We start from the raw sequence: 26,342 nt of genomic DNA, 5'->3' as shown, positions 1-26,342 counted from the left end.
CTGCTGGTGTGTTTATGGAAGGAGAGCATAGACTATTGCTTTTTACTATACTTTTTATAGTTGAGATCTTTTTTTTCCTGATCAGAAGGGGATTTGATGACAAGACACAATCTGTGGGAGACAAAAACAGGGCAATATCTTTATATTTGGAAAAATCCACAGTGACGTCGACAGCGCCTCACTGAAAAGTTGGACGATTTTCAACTTGAGTGCTCGGAGGGGCCGCACAAACAAAAAAAATAAATATATAATAATTATTTATATTTCATTGATCCCATGAGGGGAAATTCATTTTTACACTCGTTCTAGTGAACATGCTACACAACCATAGGCAGAAGTACACATACATGCTCAAACATCATCTATGGCCAAATTTCAGAATTGGTCTGTGGCGGGACTTGAACCAGTGACCCTCCGATTCCCAACCCAAGTCCGTACAGACTGAGCTACTGCCACCCAGAGACAGTTTGCAAAACAAATGGAACGCTCTGAAAAAAAACACTGGCCCCTGCGCTTTTTCTCTGGGCAGCTGCAAACGCTCTCTCCTCATTGGTAACGATTGAAAAACGATGCTGGCACTCCGAAAAAGCGCTAGGTGGACACACTTTCTGTCGGGATGTCATGTGGCGTTCCAGATGTTCTTGATTCCACACATCTGGTGGGCTTTAGGAGTTGCACTGCTGCAGGAGGAAAGTCTAAAAACGTATGGACATCTTTATGTATTTCTCATGTGTCTGGGTCAATAATGCTGCTGATTGAGAAGTGAAGGGCAATAAATTCCCAAAATGAGTTTGGGTAGGTGAGTGCTAATTAGCTTACATTAGCTAGTTTACATTTGCTAAAGATAGTGTCAACTGTCAGTCAGTGTTCTGGGGCAGTAATGTTAGTTAAAGGCAGTAATATTTCGATCAAGTTAAAGGCTTTATATGTGATTTTTTGATCCAGCAGATGTCGCCCTTGAGCACCAGCATGAAACCAAAACAACTTGCGCTGCATTGTTGTGTTAGCATGCTAATGCTAGCGATCTTTAATTAGCTCGTATCTTCAAACTGCATGTAAATTTACCTGAAATGAGCGTGATCTGAACGCTTACATGACATTCAATTAAGCAGTGAGTACAGTATGTTATTCTTCTTTTCTCTAGTCCCTCAATTAAACAACTTTTATACATGAGGGGAGGAGTCTGCCGGCCGTCCCGACGATGTAAACAAAGTGAAGCTACGGCTAGGAAAGCTCGGAAAGCATTACAGACAGTGGGACTCGGGTGTTACACCCATTGTAGACAGTCATGACTCACAGAGTTATTTTCAGAGGATATACTTGATTTCTATTACATTAAAGTGTGAAGAATCGCATATAAAGCCTTTAACAAAATATTTGAAGTCAGGATTAGGAGAAGTCTGTTCTGTTGTTCCCTCACAGGAATCTCCTCTGCGTTTTCTTTCTCTGACCACATTCTACTTGTCTCCTCGTCGGTTAGTGCAGTGAAGATACCGTCCAGAGCAGATATTATAGACTCAAGGAATGAATTGAAGACTGCACGTCTCAGTCCACTGGATGATTGACGGTGTATCACTGATGTATAGAACATGATCTCACCCACGGCTCGGGCACAACAGAGAGAAATGTTTTATGTGCGTTTCTCCCTGAGACTGCTGTCTGCTTCTTAATACTCTCCATGTGATTTATTGCTCCTTCACCCGCGCCACACGTCTTTTAATGGCAAACTTTTACATAACAATAACCAGCTAAGGGGGAGCGTGATGACAGCGAGGAGGAGGAGGAGAAAGAAGGGGATAAACACTAGTCTAAGTCAGGGCTGCTGATCCAATTTGGATGCAAATGCACGGAGACGTTTTCCTGCTCGGGTCGTCCATTTATACTGCTTTATGCAAATCTAACAATTAGGCTGCTTATCCCGACAGGAAGAGCGGTTCTGAAACAACAGAAGATAATGGATCCTATCAGAGGAAGGTCTCACAGGGGACAGGGGAATTCAGATGAAGCTACCTCAATCCCCGGAAATGATGAGGTTTATAAATCAGTGTGTGGAGGCGTGATTGAGACAAAACCAAGAATACAAAGCCCTCGAAAAGATCTGTCTTTGTGTTTGTGTTTAACTTGATGACTCATAAACATGTATATATACTGTATGCATAAAAAAACGGAAAATATAGCATTATATGTTTGTGTAAGATTTTGTTAAATCCTCATCCACGGTTGCACTGGAAATCTGGTCTCACTGTCCGTGCAGCGGATCAACTCTCTCTCTCTGTTTCTCTCCCTCTCTCGTCCTTTTTGTACACTGTAGCCAAATTTTACTGAATAGGTTTAAAAACACAGCGCACTGTCTTGTGCTTTTTTTTTTCAAGGCGGGAATGTTTGTGTCTGTCACTGATTGTCGCAGCGTTGATGTTAAAGAAAGAATGTGCAACTTTTTGTTCTAGTGGATGTTGCCCTTGAGCACCAGCATGAAAACAAAAACAAACAGTTTTTTGGTGACACCAGGGGCCCGTTTCTGAAAGAAGGTTCAACAAACCCTCAGTCTAACCCTGAGCTCTAAGTTGATTTACTCTCAGATGGGAAACTCTGAGTTTTTGGTTCCAGATCAGCAGATTTCAATTAGTTATATCAACTCTGAGTAGGTCCACTCGGTGTTCAGCGCGTGCACTACAACGATAAAAAGCCAACATGAATGGAGCCCCGATTCTACGATTCACCATGGCAACAGGTGACAAAAAAGAGATCCTCCCACTTTAACCATTTCGAAATATAGCATATCTTCATGCGGACATATGGCGAATATGAACAGGTTTTAAGAAGGAAAAAAAGGAACACTGCTGCAGCGGTAAAGGAGAGAGAAGTGGTGTAAGAGAAAACAGCTGCTCGCGTCAGCACGTACAGTCTATTAATTTAATATTTAATCATAATTATAATATTGAAGGTCAAAACTGGTGGAATGGTAGGCTATTAAACCTATACAATTTATTTTCATTAAGATGCAACCCAGCAGAAGAAAAGCGACTTTAAAACAGCTCAAAATGAAATATAAGAACATAATAGGCTCATATAGATTTATAGTTAACTTCATTTAGAATCTATTTGAATGTGCATTAACTTTATCCCCAACAATATGATTCACACACATAGGCTAAATGTCCTCTCACCTTTATCCCGTTTAGTTTATTAATTAATTAGGCCTAAATGAACATCTCCTGACGTTAATGTAGGCTCTAATTCCCTGCGGAGTAATGCAGTCCCTTCATACGAGGCTCGACTAAAAGATGCCATGTTCGATAAAATAGTTTGTTTTTATACGCTGTAGTAGCCTAATGCCTCCCTAACATGTCATATTAAAACAACCTGAATTGTTATTCAGACAGCAAGTGAATCTTCACTAACACAGCGTGAATGAAAGAATGAGGAAAGGAAACAACGTTTCTGGCTCTGAAAGAGGGAGGAGACCGAGAGAAACTCGGGCTTCATTGAAGAAAAACTGCTCCCGACCAGGTTAGGTTCACAGACTCAGTTACCATAGTAACTGACTCAGAGGTAAAGTTACCTCTCCCTCTGAAACGGGCTGGAGTTACCCCTCTTTCTCGGGTTTGAGTGACCTCCTCTTCACTCAAAAGGATAACCCAGAGTTTCCCTCATTTCAGGGTTAACTGACTCAGAGTTTACACAAAACCTTCTTTCAGAAACGGGTTCCTGCACTATTCTGAAAACCTCCGCTCTCCTCCAGCGACAGACCTCCAACCCCTCTCCACTCGAGTTTGCATGAAGGACTTATCAATTAGAACGCATCATAATTAAGCACCATTAAGTGGCGGAAAAAAATGTGCTTGACTCAAGCTGCAGTAGCCTGTGTCCTGCATTGTTGTGTTAGCAGGCTAATGTTAACGCTCTTTAGTTAACTTATAGCTTCATATTGCACATAAATTTACACAGAATGACCGTGATTTAAAGACACTTAAACGATGAAATAATACTAATATAGCCACCTTGGCTCAAATTAGTTACTCTACTTTAGCAAACATTTCCATTTCTTATAAAGCTCTTTCAGCCTGAAATATCCTCCAGAAAGAGCTCAAATAAGGCACTCTAATATCTCTTAACAAACTAAACAGTGTCATAAACATGTTGTTTTGTCAAAAAATGAATTTAATGGGGCGCTGGTGGCGCAGTGGTTAGGGCCTGCGCCCCATGTATGGAGGCTGTGGTCGGGTTGAAATCCGACCTGTGGCTCCTTTCCCGCATGTCATTCCCTACTCTCTCTCTCTCTCTCTCTCTCCCTGATTTGGCTTCCACCTTGTCCAGGACACTCTGGGAGCAGAGATTTTTAATGTCACTGGGGCTTCCTGGTAAAATAAAGTTTATAAATAAAATAAGGTAAGGTGGTCATAGCTGTCCACACTGGCTCGATTTTCTACTCGATGATATCTTGCAGCACTAACAGAAGTAGGAGGAAAACAAATAAGTGAGGGGCAGTATCGTAATCGGGGATATCAAGTAGCTTGAAGACACATCAGCAAGAAAAGATCCATCAAATGTGACAGCGGTGTCTGCAGGATCGAGCTCTGACAGCTCATCACAGATTATTCCTCAGAGACGGCAGCCTGGTTCTGACGTCTGCTGGCTGCAGCAGGTTTGGAGCTCCACTCAGGAAAACACACATCACACGGCAGGATGTAGGGAAATTGCCAAGGAATGTCCGAATGGTTCTTCTCTGTGATTGTGAATTGTTTTTTTTAGTGATTTTTTAATTTTCTATTTTAATATTTCCATGTACCATCTACCAAGCCCTGTTTCAACCATGCGGTATACGGTTCGGTACGGTTCGGTATGCATTTATTTCACTGTTCAAAGTTGGGAATGGTAACAAAATAAACTGATCTGTACCGTCCTACTTTTTTGCTACCCTTCTGTTGGGGTGCCAAGTGTACCAATCCGACCCTAAAGGGTGGAGCTAGACACACTGCAGTCCGTTGATTGGTCGTAAGAATCTCCACTTCCTGTGTGACTGCAGTTATAAAGGATAAACCACCACAAATCATGCCATGTTTAAATATTCTATGGATTTTGAGAGAGTAATTTCAAAGCTGTTGTGTTTTTTTATGAAAAAGAAAATGTCAACTGGGAGTCATGACAGTCCATATTTTCACAAACAGAACTCAGGAGTCTGCCATACTTGTTGTAGCTGTTGACTGTAAGCGTAATGCACATGTGCAAAATGTTGCCAATTTCAGAGGAACTGATTATTTCCATATTACAATGATGAGACGGTGTTGTTTTCAGAAGCGTTTTCAGGAACACAAAACTCTGTTGTCCAACCGCCAAAATTTGATAAAAGCCTAATTCTGACTTTCAATTTCTGTTATTTTCTGTCTGGTCTTTTGTGAAGCACTTTAAGCTACATGTTTTCATGTATGAAAGGTGCTTATAAATAAAGCTTAGTTGAGTTGAGACTGGGTAAAATTAAACAAAAAAACAAGTCTTGATTAATTGCATCTCCTAACCTCTGGTCATATATTCATGCATTAGTTGGTGTGTGTGTGTGCAGATATGTGTGTGTCCCATCAGTGTGTAGACGTTTAAAGCTGCGTGGGATTCTGAAAATAGGCTGCTGTACATTAAAGATTTACCCGTTCAACAAACGATCATTCATCACACTGACTCTTGTACGTTTAACAGCAGCTGGTCTGAGAGCGTCTGAACACAGAGGACTTAATGGATTATCTCTGTATGTGAAATACATGCCCTTATTACAATACAGCACATATGATCCCCAGCACTGGTCTGCTTCAATATGCATGACAGATATGGATCATTAGAAGAAAATCCAATTACACAGCCATAACTATGCTGTCTAAATGACTAAAGCATTTCTCTATTCATTTACATGACTATTAACAATCCTTTACTCACTTTATTACCCTCTTGTTGTTGTTTATTTGTCATGAACGAAGGGGGACATTTAAAACAGGCTGCACTCTGTCACCAGAATGACACTCAGGTTTGTTGTTGAGCTAGTTTACACATAAAAGAACTCAGTCTGTAAGTCTTTAGAAAAACACAGAAAATACATTTACTCAAAAGTTCCTGGTTAGGACAAAGCGTTCAAGCAGTTAGAAGTCATTTGGTTCTTTCTAATGAAGATCAAAAAATTTAATCCCATCAAGGAAACGACCATCAACTTCAAATCTTTATCTGAGAGGACATACTTTCTGTAATGTACGTTAAGTAAGTGAGTCATTTTCTAGAGAACTAAACTTATCACTGAAAAACTAGCGTTGTTATCCTGTGATAACTAGAAAGATAAGTCTAGATCTCAAGAAAACAACAAAAATGTACAATTTGTAAAAGTACAAATGGATGTACAAGCCACTAAGGGCTTCGGTAGATTTACCACTTACCACTTTAATATGGTGGCCTTGGAGGTCAGCTGCACAATTTTTTTTTAATGATTGCAAAAAACATTTCACCATAGACCAAAAACATTTCCCTTACCGCAAAAAAATTCCACTTCTGCAAATAATGTTTTACCGTCTGCAACAAATATTTCAGACTCCAGAAAGGCTAACTAAAGCTTACAACTTTTACACTGTAAAATGTTTTTTTGCTCAAGTTAAACGTTTATTTGCCTTAAGTGAAATGTTTCATACAATATTATTTACAGTGTTTTGAAATGTATCTGCATTTCATTAAATATTTCGGCATTTCTTAAAATGTTTAAAATTATATTTGTACAGTTGACCTTCAGGGCCACCGTATTTTTACAAGCAATCCAGGCCAGATTGTTGCTTTTAATATATTTAAATAAAATGTTTAGCTGGAATTATCAGCAGACTTGTAATGGGCTTAATGAGACTTTTTTTTTTTTTGACTGGAAATGAGACAAATACACTTTGTCTGATTTGAGTTTTTTCTGTTTACAGCGAATCTAAAAATGTTAATGTTTAGATTCTCTCGATTAAAAGCTTTGATATTACCCTCTGCAGTTAAGTTGTTTTTTTTCTGCACAGGAAGCTGGTGTAAAGCTATATAAAGATAAACTACGCACTATAAAAATGTTGAATTAAAATGATCCTCTCTCCTGGTACTCTGTGGGCTGTCACGCCCCCTCATCCACACACCCCTCCCTCCCGTCTCTCCGGTGAACGTTCCTGTCTCTCCCCCCACACACACACAAACACTGTCACACTCTGTCTTCATGTTGTTCCACATGTTGAAGACGATGCATCGTGTCACCTCCGGCCGGAGCTTCTCTCCTCCTCAGCGGAAGTAGGACGACTGTCGACGCTGTTTCAGGAGGACCAGACGCCGGATTACTGTCATCAACATCCCCAGCCACCATGGACCTCTCCTTCATGGCAGCGCAGGTAAATCCCCACCTTCATATGTGATATTTATTTGTACCTGTAAAGAGAATCGAAACCCAATACACAGGAAAAGTGCAAGACTTTATAAAGTCGTTAAAATAATTTGTAGCACTACATTTTTAATTTATATTGAGCTCAGTTTACTGTCTCCACACTGTCCGACAAGTTTACATTTCAACTCCATCCTGAGCTGAACGGAGGTCTCTTTTTATTTAATTAAGCAGCTATAATTAAACACGACGTGCCTCATTCATGTCTGAGCTGCACTACCTTCTAGTTAATGTTGTCATAAGAAATGTACATCCCAAACAAAATACCCTTTTTAAATTTGACGCATGACTTAAAATTACGTCATTTTTATCACTAGTTTTGTTGTAATGACCACTTGCTGCTTTGGTGATATGTATTCATTGCATGGCTCTGGGTTTGTGATTGGACATAATTGAGCACAAATGAATTAAAGAATTTTGAGTCATGTAGCCATAAGTGAAAAATAATTTTAAAAAGTAAAAGATCAGGTCTTTATCGAGGGGCTGTCTTCATTAAAAGGCTTCAAGGTTAAAGAGATGCTCAGCTTACCTTCTGCAGTTGAAATTAAAGGCAGAATGGGATACATTTTACGTATAAATACAGCATCAAGTATATCCTGTGTAAATGTCTCTCTGAGTAATGACTACCTAAAATAAGTGAGAAGCGTGAGTCCGTCAGCTGTATTTGTGTCACAGCCGTGTTAACATCATGTTTACATGGACGGGACGGCCTTGTGTATAAAGCTGTTTTAGTTAAAGACTAGAGAAAAGAAGAATAACATACTCACTGTTAATTTGGATTTCACGTAAGTGTCTTTAAATCAGGGTCATTCTGTGTCAATTTATGTTCAATATGAAGCTACATGAGTTAAAGTGTAACACGACAATGCAGGACACAGGCAATTGTAGCTCGAGCAAAGCGTGCGTTCTAATTCATAACTCCTTTGTGGGAATGCGAGTGGAGAGGGGTTGGAGGTGTGTTGCTGGAGGAGAGCAGAGGCTTCAGAATAGTGGAGGTGTGGCCAAACAGCAGTTTGTTTTGGTTTCATGCTGGTGCTCAAGGTGGACATCTACTGGATCAAAAAGTCGCACATTCTTCCATTAAGCTAAGATTTAGTCTGCATTTATCTGCTATCATGCCAGACATGAGCCGTCTCTACGTGTGCACTCCTGAAAATGTGTATAGAATTTCAGGAGGACGGACCCAAATATTCTCCTGATCTGGTTGTTCACACATGCACCTCAAAGCGCGTGACTCATATGGGATGGGGCCGGGGATCTCAGGCAAGACATGCCGTAAGGGAAACACGTGGAAGTGGCAGACCAAACAGCAATTACGAATATTTTCCTTCTCATCAATGCTATTTGTAGTTGGACAGAATCCCAATATCAACGAACGAGCAGAGAAGATGTAGAGAACAGAAAATGTGCATAGAGTTGGTACTGATCACGTGCAGATAGTCTAGGGTCGTGCACCGATCGCATGGAATAAACCTCACCACCCCCTTTCGTCTCAAGCTAGGTGAATTCTCCTGATTATATCCTGCTGTGTTCACACATGCAGCTCACCCCTAAAACTTCTGGAGTTTTATGCAAGTGTGAAAGCACAAATTGTTATGCAGGGGTGGAGCTAGCAGCGCTCCCGTTTAAAATGCAGGGCAGAAGAAGCCTGTCTGTATATATTCAATGTAAACTGTGATCACTTCACTCATTCATAGTTTTTTTTTCATGTGATGTCGCACACTTCAGGCTTCCTGCTGCTGCACACTGCGGAGAAGTTATCAGTCTCCGTGTCTACTGTCTACCTACTTGTTGAAAACATTCCGTTGTTCATGTGACGCACAAGGAGAAAAGCCCGGGTTGTTGCTTCCAAAGAATTTAATCACAGAAAGAAAACGCATAGAGAAGATTTGTGATGAAAGCTGTTAGACGCTCGGCTGTTCCTGTGAGGGAACAACAGAACAGACCTCTCCTCATCCTGACATCAAATATGGTGTTATCTTGATCAAAATATTTCTTTCTTAAACTGACATCACGGGCTGACAGTGGCAGCTTTCAATGATTCTGATGCATCAGGTAACGTTAACTGGCTAATTTTTTAAAATCAAATTAGCACTCGCCTATGCTTTGATGATGAACTTCTTGCCCTTCACTTCCCAAACTGCAGCATTATTGAACCAGACACATAAAAAAATACATAGATGTCTGTACTTTTATAGCCTTTCATCCTGCAGCGGTGTAAGGGGAAGGATTCTCCTCTAACTTTGAGTAAACACCAATGAAGGGAAGTTCTGGGGAGGACTTTGCTGTTTTTAGAGAATTAAATAGTGTCAGTGTGCTGTATAAGACTCACAAGTGCCCAAAACTCTCAGTTTCTGTGGTTACCAGGTGACGTAAACGTGAAGAGATGGAATATTAAAAGGAGTGTTCAATGATGGACACCACACTCTGAAACTCCTTTTGCCTTCCTTGCCTTTCACATGACTGAAAGCTATGAATATGCAGGATGACCTTCCTGTCATTGACGTGATAACTGCTGACCTTTGCTGCTTGTTGTGTTTTTATTGGTTGGTTTGTTGTTTTAAAAGTCTGATCTCCATACTGGATAACGCTGATGTTCTAAAGTTGGTAGTTTGCAGTCTGGAAGTAGCAACAGTAGAAAACCCAACATGAATAGGGTTTTCTTATTTGCTCATTATTAGGCTTTGTTAATAATATAACATATTTGCTTTACCATAATGTTTTTGCTCACAGCTGTTTTTAATTGTTTGTGGTTTGTTTTTGTTACTTTCACAATTCCTTGGTTTTCTTTTTACAAAGCACTCGAGTTTAACTTAAAGTAACGGCCGTTTAGGTTGTTTTTGATTTTATTCTTTGTGACAAAAATCCTCTGCAGCCAGCTAGAATAACTCATCCATCTCCCCTGATCTCAGGTTCCTGGTGCTGCTGCTGTATGACCCTCTGAGATTTGTATTCATTGCAGGACTCTGGGTTTGTTGTGTTGTAAAATAATTGACCACAAATTAGTTGAAGAATATGCATCATGTAAGTGTGCAATATCAGCAGCAGCACAATAAGAGTTTGACCTGGAGACCGTCTTCATTACAGGGCTTCAAGGTTAAAGAGGAGGCTCCGTTAATAACGCTATCTTCTGCCAGTTATTTCTCTGCAAACACTTTTATTAATGATAGCCCTGTGACCAATCTCCTCACATTAAGCAGGCTGAAGTGACATGCAGGTCTCACCTTAAGAGCTGAGCAGGAAAATAAACTAGATACAGAGTCATAGAATATATTTTTCAGGGTTACATTGCAGGCATTACAGCCTGTCCCACTCCTGCAGGCAGGCGTAAACAGTCTGTGTTACCTTTTTCACACGTGCACATATCTCCAAAAAAAGATGCATTTTAAAACGCAAGCATCTTAATTTATCCAGATTTTTTTCCAGACAGGCCCTTAGTAAAATTCCCAGTAGAAGTCTGGGGGTGAGCCGATGTGCGATCATTGTGCACATTACAAAGCAGCTTCATACTCTTTTCTGATCGCCGGCATTTTCGCTTAAAAATCAGTACATCAGACCAATCACACCTACTATTTCTGTCTTCAGGTGTTTGGAGCATATGCGAAAGAGAAAGTCAGGAAGATATCAGCACCTGGTTGTACTGACATTGTTTAGAAATGTTCTAAAAAAGATGTGAAAAGTGCTGAAAGTGCTCTGCTGCTTTTACACCTGACGAGCAGGCCCCAAATAAATTGCCTGATAATTGATAAACAATATTCTTTAGATAAATACAATAATGATACTATTAAAGCAACTATCAGTAACTTTTCCACCTCAAAATAGACGTTCAACCTCGAGCTAATAGAACAGCAACTTTCAACAAACAGAAAGGTGTCTGTCTCGTGTCCACAGAGCGCCCTGGTCGCTTGTTTTCAGCACTATGTAACTTAAGCAGCGAGCTGAGGTCATCTCATGGGAATTGCGTACGGATTTACATGAGAGTCAGGATTGTTTCTGGTTTTTCTATCCAGGGAAGACTAGTTAATTTAACTTACCTGGTTCGTGTTTCCACCTTGCTTCTTCTCCCACTGGATATGTGGGAAAGAGAGAAGCCAATATTTTACGTCTTACAAGCTCTATTGGCTGAAAACAAACAATGCCTGTCACCACCTAAAGTATATAATATCTCATTCTGTGGAAACACAATGACTCAGTAGCTGATTTGTTAGCTATTAGCCATGGGGATAGACTATGGCTCTGATAATAAGCCTTTGCCAACCCCCCAAAAACAGGATGGCAGTGGCAGAAAAGCTATGCCTCATTAGGCCGTGTCTTCAAAATGGCGGCTGATGAATCCATTTGTGAGCTCGGAGTGGTTCTGTCCTCTATAAATATACTTAATGTGTGCAGCTCTTACTGTGTGTTGTGTCTGACACTGAAGAGCGTTGGAAAAACACTACCTGAAGAGTGCTTTCTTCAATTTTTTAAATACTTTAAATCACTGGGTCTGTTTGTTATGCAGAGGAGGAGATCTTTGGCATAAAAAACAGGAATTCCTCATAAGGAACATTAACTTCCTGTAAATCTGACGTGAGATAAAAAAACATAAAACTCCCTTTTGTATAAGCTTTGAGGTATTCCCACTCTTGTCACTGTCTCTCTCTCTGCCCACAAGCCTGCAGCTCTGACAGGCTGGACGTGGTCTTGTCAGTATTTATGGGTTTCGGCCTCTGTTCATACATGAGCTGTAACCCAACTGTGTCTGAGCGCTGTTAAGAACACAATCTATCCTCCCCTAAGCCCATTGTGAGCAGGGAACAGAGGCTGAGATGTGAGGCGGCAATTACAAGGCGCTGTCAGAGCTGCTGAAGCTGACGGTCCTCCAGCAGTGTGTTTGTGCTGGGTGTTTAATGATAGTTTGTGGAAGGATTTTGTCCTCAGTTCTTCTCCAGCCGAGACAAAATGAGCTCTAATCTCCAGCAAAATTGCTCTTTGAAATAAATGTTTTGTGATGAGATCAGACAGAGGATGAATGCTTTGATATTTTTCAGATGCTTTGGTTGCTATGGCCTTGATTACTATCCTCTATTGTAGCGTGTGCTTTATCTGTATTATCATGTTTTTAAAGGCTTCCCCAGTTTTTTATTACATTTGCTTTGTTTTTTTCTTTTAATCACTTGGAAGGTTTTTTGGCACTTTCTCTGCAGCGTCGTGCCTTCTTGGCACAACGATTTATCAAAGACACTTCATACATTTCAATTACATCCTTTAATAATTGAATTTGTTTCCACCAAGTTTAATGTACCCAGACCACAGTTTACATCCAGATGAGACCAAACATTTGTGCAAAAAGTGCAATAACAGATCATGTTCCCAACAATGATATTGTGTATCATCATTCAGCAGCACGAAAGCAACCACCTTTTTTTCTTCTTCTTCAGATCACTCCATCTTGTCTGATCACCAATGCATCAGGTTAAAAACTTGTAAGAAAGGTGCAGGTGTCATCACTGTCACTGTTCTTTAGGCTGCCAATCACATTGTGCCAGCGTCTGCACTTTTTTTAAAGGACATTGTTAATTTGCAGTTGGCTACTGAACTGTAAGTTTTTCCGGTTTTGCTTTTGTGTGTTTTTGACAAATAAATGATATTTCTTCATCTGTAATTGAGTCCATAACAATAAGGTCTCTTACTTTCTGTTTGTTTATGATCTTTATTCACAAACTGTTTGGTATCTCTCCTGGAGTATTTTGAAAGTGTATGAAGCCTCTATCATGCTGGTAGTATAGCGCCAAGTCGGACTGCCCTACATTCAGTTTTTCCAAACAAATAAAAAAATCAGGTGGGCCTGATCTCAGAGATCTATCAACACCTGCTGACTATCTGACTCTCTTACAGATCCATTTCCTCATGTGTGGGCCCCGCAGGCGACACGCATAGGAACAAATAAACAACACAGTGCACTCAAACCCCCCCCCCCCCCCCATGACCATCATCCAACACCAGACTAATTTGTTGCCCATAGCAACATCATCATATGGGACATCTGCTCAGTTAAAGGCTCTCAGAGCCCATATGTATGAGACCATCAAGAGACAGACAGAGAGCTTTTTTTAGCACTGAGGATGTCTGTAATTTCCTGCAATTTCCCAGTATGGAGAAGTCATTCCATTATTTTTCTTTTACACTTTTCAAATAATCTTTAGCATTCAACTTTGTCACACAGAAAGAGAAGACAGGTTGTGTGCTTCACAGTACAGGGTATGGTAAAATGAACGAGTCGTTTTATCGTTTTAGTTTACTCTATCGATATGTGATTTACAAGGACAACTACGCTAAGGACTTAAAAGAATGCTATTGGATCAGACAAGTATGGCCCAAGAGCTTAAATGCATCTGTAATCAAATCCACACATGACTGACTGCAAAGCCCAATGTTCATATTGTTATATGTTCATATAAATTAACAGGCAGGTTTAACCATCACTGAGACGTTACCACATATACAAATTCTTACCGTTATTTCTCTTTTTGGAAAATCATAAAATATGTTTTTAATTCACTTGCATTCCTCTGTCTGGCTCTCTCTCGCTGACACTTAACCGCAATACATTTTACGTCACTCACTCACTCAGTGCTGTAGCTAACCATTGACCATCCGATCATGCACGCTCAAGCACACAAACACAGAGACCTGACAGAGATGTACACTCATTTCGACCGGCTGTTATGTTACATAGACTTGTGTTATATCCAGGGCTATAATCAAAATATTGTCTTGAGCCCCGGTAAAACAAACTGGCGATGCGGCCGCATGCTAGTTGAGATAGATTTGGAAGGCTCCTAACTTACAGAGAATACCTTGAAGATCGACAAAGAAAGAGACAACTTCCTGGTGTAAGATGTATTTATTTATTTACATGTAAATATATTTAACTGAGACCTAACTTGGGTTAGATGACTTTCTGTACCCGGTAAAACTGGTAAACGCGAGATATCGACGACTCAGATAACGGTACAGCCTAACGTTGTGTCTCAATCTGTATTATATCTGCAGGGATGCACATTGCACACTCTGCTGTTTGATTGTTGCTTTCCCATCAGCCGTGGAACAGATCATGATATGTACTTGCTGGGCAATAGTCTAACATCAAAATGGGCTGAAGGCTGCTGTGTGAACTAGTGCTAGCAAAGTTACATACTGCAGTTAACAGGCAATCAGGCCATGTTGTTTACATGAGAGACGCCATTCTCCCCGTTTAAAGTTATTGTGCTGTTAGATCAACTTTAAAACAACTATTTTAAGTTTTTTTTTTTTTTGCTTTAAAGGGGGGTCAACCACTAAGTCAAATCTAGGACACAAGGAGATACTTTTTTCTTTAGTGATTAAAAGGTACAAACATTTTTAAACACTCCAGTAAGTGTCTTCAGTCAGCAGCTATGAAATGAATGCTCTGGCTTCAAAGTAATCCTTGGTAGGAAATGCTTGTTTGTTTTTGGAACTGACAGGCTCCTCTGTTTCGGCCTGTGTTCACTGAGGGACTGAGATGAATAATTTAGACTGACTTTAAGGTTTAATAGTGTGGCAGTGACCGGTGTGTGTTCATGAATCGTAATGGCCCTCATTGAAACTCATTTAATGCTGCTGATGAAAGAAACAAGCGACTGAATGAAAATGGAAGTGCTCTGAAGTCTTCAAGGTGACAATAAGCAAACAGCACTGAGGCTCTTTCATGAACGAGTCAGGAGCTTTCTTCACTTTTAGAACATGAAGTTTCAACGTGTGGCACATTTCAAATCTATGATGAAAACTGTAATAAAAGCTCAGTTAAAAAGATGAAGGAAAGATAAGATGCTGAATGTAAATATTAAAAAAAACATTTAACTACTCATGGATTACTACATACAAATAAACAGCTGACACAGAATAGAAGATTATCAATCAATGATAATTTAATTATGTCTTTATTTTTAAACTCAAAAATCATTGAGAGCATCGCCCTCATTTACAATGACGTCGAGCATGATAAACAATGAAAAATAACAAACATACATATGTACACGTACATATATAAGTATATGCATATACTGTATACATACACACATATATATCCACATCGTAGATAAACAAAATCAGTTAAAAACCAACAAAGAGATAATAAGAAGTCAATTAAAACATGTGCAATCAGAAGTAAAGGAGTTAATAATTAAAGATCTAAATGGCCATAAGAGACCAGTGCATTGATTTTTAAAGTGCTTTGTAGCAAATTCCAAGCTGATGGTGCAAAAAAGCCAAAAGCAGATCTTCCAAGCTCAGAATGAGCTCTAGGAACCTGCAGTGTAAGCCAGTCATTTGATTGTGTAAAATGCACTCCAGAAGACCCGACTAACATGGATGAAATGTAAGGAGGCAGCATCCCAATCAGCAATCATAAGTTTCACCTCACAGAGAGAGAGGACCAACCAACATTTTTATACAGGATGCAGTGATGGGTGCTGTAAGCATCACCTGTAATAAATCTAATAGCAGAATGGAAAACTGCATCAAGTGGTTTTAAAGTTGCTGCCCAAGCGTTCCTGTACAATGTGTCACCATAATCTAACACGGATAAAAAAGTTGCGTCAACCAGAGTTTTTCTGCAGTGCAGGGGAAAGCAGGATTTATTCCGGTAAAATAATTAAAATTAAAATAATTATGTGATAGCAGGTCACTTAAATGCTTGTAAAACATCAAGGTTTGTCATCATAAAAGGGAATAAGAAAAGGATAATGTATAGTGAGCAGGATGTTATCACTGAATGGAACCCTAACAGGAAGCTATACATTACATCGCTTATCACACTGCTGCTTTGGAAATTATTTTATGGATTTAAAAAGTGATTAATGGCTTCCGCTGAACAAATAGAGTGCGAGTACTTAAACCATGATGAATGACCATTTTAGCACATCCGGTTACACTTTCACAAAGTTTGTCTGTGACATTTAAACATCATCCCGCAGAACATGGAAACTCATATATGGTTGGAAGCTTAATCCAAAAACCTATGGTAAAAACCCATAGGCTTTTTGTCGATGGAACAGGCGGGATGCTGACTTCCGGGTTGGCCTACAAAAATAAGTCATCCGAGCAGTACTCTGTCGTCCCCTGAAAACCCTAGTTACAGCTGTTATAGTCACAGTTAACTCTATAGCCTTATCATATAAGCTAACCTTGCTGTTATTACTTACATTACAAAGAACATTTACACCAATGGAGGGAAGAGGAACTATTTTTGATTGTCAGCTTCATTTTTCTGCAGATGTTTTTAGAGATAAATAAATCATCACCCCTTTTTGTATTTTTACTTCAGAGCAGACATTTTGTATTATATACGTATATGACTAACAATCATTAACCAATCTGTTGAAGAATTTAAGTTCTTATGGGAACAGTGGTGGTTTAAACTGCTTTGTCCTTTGTTTTTTGTCCCCATAGATCCCGATGATGACTGGTGCCTTCATGGACTCATCTCACCACGATGACTACAGCACCGACCACTCTTTGTTCAACTCGTCTGCCAGCGTCCACGCAGCCTCCATGGCAGCTCACAGCCAGCCAGAGGAACCCCAGCCCATGTCCAGGGACGCCATCTGGCTCTGGATCGCCATCACTGCCACCATTGGAAACATAGTGGTTGTGGGCGTAGTGTACGCCTTCACATTCTGAGTGTAACTGCTCTGAGGCGAGCGTTTGAATGAGCGTGGGCTGTAGCTTCTGAACGGCAATGAGCTGTTGAATGCAGTCTCTGCTGAACAGATGACTCATCAAATGGAGCTTCCTCACTTCGGTTAAATTACCCTGCAGTCATCAAAGCACTCAAGTCATAATGAACTGCCAGGGTAGCGTGGAGAGTGGAAAAAGTTTATACCGAATCTATCTCAGAGGAAATAGAGGCACCAACGGCAGACATAATGTACAAATGTCTATTTTCCTCTGAGTTTATGTTTTTCTCCCTGTAATGGTCTATATTTACATGTACAAAATGTTAGTGTGTGGCTTCTTGCAAGAACAGGGTTGTGTGTGTGTGTGTGTGTGTGTGTGTGTGTGTGTGTGTGTGTGTGTGTTCTCAACTACCTATCAAACAGTGGACCTCAGCGTTGTTTCACACTCATTAACGGGGACCATCAAGCCAACAGGGGACATTTGGAGGTTCCATCATTACAAGCACACAGGGGAGGTCCACACTTTGAATCGTGCTTAAAAATATATTAAAAACACTGGTGATGTTTAAAACACAGGTGGGGGACCAGTCCCACTTGGTCAGTTTAAAATGAATGTCTTCTGTTGGTACCGTAGGAAAGTACGTGTGTGTTTGTCTTACTAATAACGTTCTGAAACAGTGTTCAGCGGATAGGGAAAAGAGTAGAGAGGCCTTTATGTTTGTATTCTTCCATCTGAAAAGTTTTTATTCTGAAACCACCGATTGAAACCCAAGTTTTACTTTTGTAAAACTTTTGTAAAAATTTTGAAATGTGTTTTGTGTTTAACTGTTGGCGTTGTTTACATCTCTGTTGTAAATTATTAGAAGAAGAATTTTCTCATCTTTATTGTACAGTAGTCAAGGCTTAACCCTCATTGCCCATTAAAACCAGCCTTCACTGCGTTTATTAAAGAAATACACTATATATTTCTTCAGTTGTGGTGATTTCACAGACCTTGTTAAAAAGGAATATTTGATGAAATTAAGCAAAGCTCTCCAATTGAATTATTCATTGAGCCCTTGATGAAAAGCATAGGGATTGAAAATATAAAAAGGTGTATATGTAGGAGTGAACCAACAGCCTCCACTCTTGTATGGGCCATACTTAACCTTAATTTGTTCCTTTTTTTAACAATCGTGGCTGTTAATTGCTTTGCCTTTGAATAGTCAACAGTTTTTGAATCCGAAGTCGTTTTCTGATAATTTCATAAACTGTCAGTTATCAGTCTGTCATACTAAGAAAAGTAACAGTCTTGTTAAACTTCAGTAATATCATAGTATATTCATATAGCTGCTATATATTTGTACATTTCTTTGTGCAATTTAAAGACCAACATGCATACACTTCTAATTCTGAAATTGATATTTAACTTATTTATTTACTTGTTTATTTATCTGATTAAACATGCAAATGAAAACCGTCTTGATTGTATCTTTACCCCCGTCTCTCTCCTCCAAAATCTGTGTTTGCTCTGCAGATAAACTGCTTCCTAAGCTGAATAAGCTGTAATGGGCTGTGGGTTTAAAGTTGCCTGTTGCCATAGCAATGCATCTCCCCGCTCTCATACTCATTTCCCCACAGCGGCACACCTGCTTTATGTCTCATCGCCACATCGTCTACAAACCACAACACACACACACACACACACTCAGCTAATGACACCAGAACACACAGAGGGAATTTAAGGAGGAATCCTAAAAGAGGACATAATATGTGCATGTAAGCTCCAGTTATGAAGATCAAAATTTAAAGGAAATGTGTAAAGAATGGGGCTGAAATAAACATAGTAATAGTGTTCCCGTTTGCTTACAAAGATAAGTTAACTCCTGCTAAATCTTTTCAGCTTGTTCTATTTATTTAAAGCATTAGACACTTTTAAAGAGAATTTAAAGAGAGCAAAGAGGCAAACATGTTGCCATGAAGCAAGGTCAAGCCTCCAGGATAATTATTTGAAAATTATTATCAACTGTAAGCCCCAACTCCAGTCCGTTTGATCATAGGCTAAAAGTTTTTTGGGTTTGTGTTTCTGGCAAAATTATGTAAATGCAAATATTTTGGTTAAAAAATACATAACCCAAAGACTGATGTTGCAGAATTAGGCCCAAGATCTTGGTTCATTTCAATACATCCCAAAAAAAGACACACAAAACAGAAGACAAGAAAATGTTAAAAACAGAATAACATAAACCTACTTGTTGTTTATTTATTTCAATTTGAGCCTAAAATGTCTCTAAATTTTACTTTGAGCTATTTTCAGCTCCTTAAATCAAGAATTTGTATAAGGATCAGAACTAGGAATTTTCTACTATCTATCAGCCTTTTTACACAACTCGTCAAGGCAGGAATGTAACGTCACATCTGAAGTGAAAAACATACATTGGCCTAAAGATGGGCTTAGGTTGTTTCATCACTGAGTCACTAGTGGAGGCAGAGCTATAAAAGAGAGAGGCAGAGGAGAAACAGAAAGACAAAGGCTTTGCCTTCCTTTGGTCTTACCTGTCTGAACTGCCTCCAGAAGTTCCCGTGGCAGTTCTCCACTGCCCGCCTCTTGGCCATCTCCCTCTGTGGCCCTGTCTCTCCAGTCCTTTGAGCCGCTCCATCTGCTGGTGAACCCATGAGCGGCTCCACCCGGCAGACAAAGTCCACCACCTGAGGTCTGATGTGATTAAAACAAAGAAGTTTGTGATCTCACTTTCAGAGGGACGTCATTAAATATCTTCACACAATATCTATCAATGATTTAATGATCATAAGGACTTATGAAACACTCTCAATTGGATTTTGATGCCTCTTTATGACATACATAAAAGCATGAGGTACAAGACTGATTGTTTCTCTAAAGTTATTTTTCTTATTTACTGAAGACTGAAGACTCACGGTTTGCAGAGCATCACTAAGTTTACCCTCCTGTTACCTACAAATTTACTAACATCTTTTATCCTTGGGGTCAATTTGACCACAGCAATTTAAACCTCCAGAAAATGATTATAATTAAACTATATGTTTGTTTGGTGACTACCTAAACAGCCCTTTAAATAAAACAACCAAAGATTATAGGGGGGTTAAGAGTCATGCAGGTGGAGATGTTTATTTAAAGAATACAATATAGACAACACGTGCAAGACACAATCAGTAAAGAGACATTTTACTTGGTGCACGAATCACTAAATTCCACACAAAGTTGTAGTTGCTGATTTCATTCTCTGTCTTGTATCGAGACATGCCTCCCTCTGGCCTTAACAGAACCTCTAACCTGTTTCCATGTGTCTCCATCCATCACTGAAACTAGCTGTCCCTTTGCAGCGATGGCTATCTCTCTCTGAGGTCTCATGATTCATGCGAACACTGAGGATTGTCCAGACAGTCTGATAGCTTTGATAAATATTCTCCCTGCAGAGCACACAGCAAAGCAGACAGCAGACACTCCATTAGGTGTGATGCTGAGCAGAGAGGAGAATAGAATGTCTGTGTTTCCTGATGCAGCATGGCCGAGCACAGACAGTGCAGTCTGAAATCAATTAATTAGTCCATCATTATCTGCTCGCTCTGTAACTCCTAATCCTGTTCATTGTCCCAAACACACAGTTTAATGGCCTAATAATAGTAATAATAATAACAATTTGTGTAGTAAACAATGCAGTGCAATACTGTGAAACCAAATGTCTTAATCATGCTGTTTAGTTTATATCTTCACTTCTAGATTATTAGGTATAATTGAAAAGTAAGTGTTGATCATACTTTTTTTTTTGTTTAATTTGGGCCCGAGCACCAACCTCGGAGTGAGGACCCTATTGAACTTCAGGGAATTCTTATTCTTCTTCCCTTTCTTCCTTTTCTACCAGAACAAACCTGAAAACTTATCAGAATGTGCACGTGATGATGCAGCAGTTCATTAATTAAGCTAATTATCTTATAGAAGAGTGTTTTATTACACATCATTTTATTACATGTTATGTGGCAGATGGTTGATGGTTTTTACTAAAGGTGTTTTAGTCCATTCATCTTGGTAACTTTGTGAATGTACCATTTAAATCTGTCTACCATCTAAGAGTAACTTTTCTAGGTGTGAGTAGCTGTAACAATATCTATGTAAAACATGTCATAGCAGCAGTTATATTTGGATTGGATCCAACTGTCTGTTGTAAGCAAAGGTTTGCTAAACCTGAAAAGTATATGTCTGACATTTACGAGTCAAGCTGCTGTCTTCTTTCTTGCCTTATAGAGATATATCCAAGTGGACAAGAATTTGTAGGATGTACCTTCTAGCAGAATATAAGCAAGTCTGATAACATAGAAACGTTGTCAGTACTTTGTCAGTCCATGATTGTTAATGATTGTGTTTTATTGCACTGTTGTCTGATTAAACAGTAAAATAATCCACAGTCTGTTTTGCAATTTCATCACTGAATTTATACAGCAGAAACAACCGCCACCTAACAATATGTAAAACCGAAACAATATTAAGATTTCCTGATCTTTTTTTTTTTTTCAAACTGTGCACTCTTACCAAGGTGGACACCACAAAGGTTGAGTGCAGGCCTATATTTGATTTCCATGTTTGATTGTCCTATGTATTTGTATATGTAGAAATAAAAAATGTTGATCACAAAAAAAAGATTTCCTGATCATGGTATCTTTATCAGCACCGCAAGATTGAAGTGTCCCCAAGCTCTCCTTCAGAAGGGACACGCTAAATGCAGAGCAGCTGGAGAGTTTGAAGAGCAGCTGTCTTGAGCTGTCCTCTGAACATACGATACAGTGCAGGAGGAGACAATTCAAGCCCTGCAGAGAAAGTTGGAGCACCTCCAAATGCAAGAGGAGAACTAAAGATTGAGGGCTGATGATGGAGCAGGAGATGAAGGTCCTACGGAAAGAGGCTATGCTTAAGGGCTTACAGAACCACCTGCAAGAACATACCAGTAAGTGTCTTGAGCTGTCCTCCAAACTAACAGCAAAAGAGGAGGCCGCTGGAGGAGAAAAATGGAAGTGCTCCGAAATTAAATGTGGCACCAGTTGTTGAGGGATGGCAGCCTGGATATAGAACTGAAGAAAGTCAGGCAACAATCATGCGACCTGGAGGAGATCTCTCTGTGGAGGAAGCTCAAGAAGTCCTCACTTCAACATACCTCTGATCAATTCAAGCAGCGGAAGAAGCCCATGCTGCAGATGTGACAGATGTTACATAAATAAATACCAGCTCGAAAACAAAAAGATTTTTGGATCAGTGCCTATCCCACATGAGGGCCAGACATGAGGAATAAACAATGAGAGGAAAACGATGTATTGTCATCATGCACTTTGAGGAATAAGGCAAAATGTTTAGAATAAAGTGGAAATGTCAAGAACAAATTTTAAATTTCATGTAATTGTATTTCAACTTAATTTTCAAAATGTTGACTTTATTTCCGACATTTCAACTTTATTAATTAAAAGTATTCAGAACTCCTGACTGAGTCAAAGTAACCGATATTGTGAAAAGTCCAAGTGTTTTTGTTGTTCTCTGAAACTGATGATTTTTTTGTTTTTTCATTGAAAATGAAAGTTCAACATTTTTACAAAGAGTTGCGTAAAAATACTAATTTATGTGAAACTTAAATATAAACAAAAATAAAATAAAACTAGTTTATCGGAAGAAATCTACCCTTAAAATATAGTTTTTATGAAAAGTAACATTGAAGGGCTTTTGACTCTGTGGAAGACATTGTTAGAGTCTTGTCCATGCTGTGGCTGGACGTGTGTAAATGAGTAAAACATTGCAGCCATGGTAGCTGTGTGATTCCTGTCAGAGGTGTGTAAAGAGGAGGCTGTGGTTTCCAGAAACAGTGAATGTGCTGAAAGAGGCGTTCCTCCTTATCTAACAGCAGGAAGTCCTTATATGGTTGCAGGGAAAGTATACACAGAGCAACTACATCATGACGCAGAGAAAAGGGGAGGGGAGAGAGAACTCTGGGTCTGCAGTGAACTATCTTACATAATGTGATCCGGAAAAGTTCAAATTTGGAAGGATCTCACTTTTTTTACTCAGCAGATGTGATGACAGCTCCTTCTGCACTGCTGCTTTCTTATTTTGTATATTAAAGCTTTTGAAAGTTTGTGAACTCAGAATCTGTTTATACTCAGGAGTTACATGATCCAAGGCAGTTCCATGCCACATGGAGGGGAGAGGGAGGTGTTAATGATGCACTTAAAAGAAGTCCAGCTATTTTTAAACCTGGGCCTTGTTTTTTACCCTGGTGGTTTATTTTAGGGTCTTAATGACTAAATGGGCTGTAAAGGACGCAGGCAAAAGCACAAATCTAGGGGTGACCACATCACATATCGTCGAATTCTCAATGGTTCGTTTGTGAGAGCCTCAGTCGACTGCCAGCCTCCTAACCGAGCACAAGGATATTTCTCATCCAGCTATATGGGGTTGTTTAATGTCTAATTTACATAAACCTGCCTGTTTTCTAATTCTTGGATCAAAGGCTATCTTGGTATAAATATCAGAATCAGGTTTTATTGCCAAGTACATTTACACATACAAGGAATTTGACATGGTGTATTGGTGCTAAACAATTAACAAGGAAATAAAGCAGAACTAGCAACAACTTAAATAATACAGTATAAGAAGCTATTACAATATATAAAATAGAATTAAAAAATTTAAAACATAAAATAAAAAGAACTAGGGCTGGGAAACGATTAAAAGCTTTAATCGCGTTAATCACATGAGTTCCTGTGATTAATCACGATTAATCGCATTGTTATACGCAAAATCCAATAATGAATTCAAAAGTAGTGTATAGCGCACTTTTATTGTAAATGTACTTCTCAACTTAAACAATGTAATCAAAGCAAATAAATACAAAACTAAAGCGTATTGCATTGGTTGCAGTCTGGACGCAGAGTGGTGTGGGTCTCCTCTCTGCTCTCTGACTGCAGCTGGGTCTGCTGCGCGAGGCTACACTGACAGCCTGTGAGTGCTTTTGGAAGGGGGAGGGGCTTACGGCAGCACCTGCTGCTCGTTGAGGACAGTAACTGCAGAGCAATACGTGCTTTCACGTTAGTTTCTTACACCAAAAAAGTCTCCAATAACACCAGAAAAAGTCGCTAGATTTGTCACTAGTAGCTGTTGACAAAGAAAGTCGCCAAGGGGGTTTGGAAAGTCGCCAGATTTAGCGAGAAAGTCGCCAAGTTGGCAACACTGTTTCCTCTTTCCTGTGAGCACCGCAGCAGTAAGCAACATACTAGGCTCACTCACGATGGAATTTTATAAAATAAAAGCCAGTGAGCAACAGACTTTTACAATAAGAAAATAAATAATAAAAACTGCGTTAATGCGAGATAAAATAATTGTCGGCGATAATTAATTAATGAGCGAAAATAACGCGTTAACGTGCCCAGCCCTAAAAAAAACACAAAATGTACCAAAGTTGGAATGTAGGAGCTGTGCAGTCGACAATGAGAAAAACTCTTACAGTGTATATAAATCTGCTCACAGAGTGCATGTAAAGAAAATACATTTTATGTTATTTATATCACCTTGTTAATACTTGTAATGCAGTTCTGAAAACCGCTCATACTTTAAATCAATGTCCTTAGTGCTAAGTATTGATTGAAGCAGCATAATCATGTTTAGAGAATTTCATTGGCTACAAGAAATGTCAGTCAGATTGATACTCTAAGTTTCTGACAAAATTACACAAAGGATTCCTAGATTATTGAGAATGTAACCAGGCTCTGCCATTACTCCTCTTTTTCACTTTTATTTTGAACTATAATGATGTAACATTGAAGTCATGTTTTATGATTATACTTTGTTGTTGAAGCACAGAAGGTACAGTGTGAAAATAGCGGACGCTATTAATCTTAGGGTGTTGGGGAAAAATCAATTTGTGTCAGAAATCGCAATTATTAATTTAAGATTCTGAATCGATTTAAAACATCCATAAATAGATTTTTATTTCAAACAATCTTTCTTCCGCCAGTTTGAGCACACCAAACTCTCTGCTGGCCCTTTCTTCTCTGCACCATCTCATCTTCTGACAAAGAAAAACAAAGCAAGATCCAACATCTGTTTGAAAAGACCTTCCCCCTACAGCACACACATACATAAAGGCTTTAGATGTATGATGAATATTAAGCTGCTGCGGAATCAATATGAATGTCTTAAGGCGTAATAACGACATCCTGCCACTGTTACTTTCTTCCTCCCATGCAGGCAACAATCCTGTCTGGAAGTAGTAATGTGAAAGGGGAAAAAGTTAGAGTAAGATTGGAAAGAAAGGCTCTGCTTGTAACGCGCTGGCTTGTAAAGGTGACCAAGCTAACGTCTAAACACGGCACACACAGCTGGGACCAAGAGCTGATTCTGTTTTTGTTCCATTGTTTTTTCAACGTCTTGTAGTTTCCCACCCGATGCAGGTCCGCAACTTTGTTTGAATTGGCGCGCAATCAACCATCAGCCAACCACAAAGGTCAGATCCTTCAAAGGCTGGGGAAAGAAAGACGCATTTGAAGGAGCCTTCAAAATGAGACAATTTCCAACGGGCCACTGTGACGCTATTGGTCTTGAAATGCACCTTTGTAGGATGCAGCCCGTAAATCAGGACACAGTGTGTGACTTTAAATATCCCGAGACACCATGTGCTGTGTTTCTCTCAGCGTACAGTCTGACCCTGCCGTGCTTCATCGTACAGCAGGTATGATGCTGAGACAGAGAGGTGGTCTGGTCCGCCCAGATAATCAGGTTGAGGAGCAGAAACATTCCTCCGGTAATGATCAGAGAAGACATAAAACAGACGTGTTGTAATTCTGCTTCTGCTTCATAATGTGTCGTCAGCAGTGAGTCAGAGAGTAGAGTAAGATAACACAAGGGCTGCTCACACGTCTGTAAAATAAAGCAGACAACTGGGCATGAATGTTCTACTCTAATAATATAATGTCTGAAATCATTGTTATCATTATTGTATGCATCATTTTTGTTGTTTTTAAACCAGTGCAAAGACTATTAGCTTATGTGCATGGGGCACACAACATAACCGCTAGGCCATCCGGCACCACTTTGTTTGTTTGTTTTAAAGTAGCAATATGTAACTCTGACAGGTAGCATTTAAGAAGGGTACTGGGGTTCAAATTCAAAACATTGGAGGGAGCTGTCTCACCCCGCCCCCTCCTATCGAGAGTCAAGACACACGCAACTGAAGTTTCAG

The 26,342-nt window shown here is 39.5% G+C and overlaps 1 protein-coding gene across 1 annotated transcript; it reads left to right on the top strand.

The window, feature by feature from the left end:
- Positions 1–7,181: 7,181 nt before the first annotated feature.
- LOC132985304 (uncharacterized protein C14orf132-like) lies at positions 7,182–18,382 on the top strand. Its single transcript, XM_061052629.1, has 2 exons — positions 7,182–7,379; positions 16,883–18,382. Exons 1-2 carry the CDS (start codon positions 7,353–7,355, stop codon positions 17,111–17,113), a joined length of 258 nt encoding a protein of 85 aa, XP_060908612.1. The 5' UTR covers positions 7,182–7,352; the 3' UTR covers positions 17,114–18,382.
- Positions 18,383–26,342: the final 7,960 nt, after the last annotated feature.

The sequence above is a fragment of the Labrus mixtus genome, chromosome 12, assembly GCF_963584025.1.
Source record: "Labrus mixtus chromosome 12, fLabMix1.1, whole genome shotgun sequence".
Classification (NCBI taxonomy): domain Eukaryota; kingdom Metazoa; phylum Chordata; class Actinopteri; order Labriformes; family Labridae; genus Labrus; species Labrus mixtus.
This window is presented reverse-complemented; position numbering and strand designations above follow the sequence as displayed.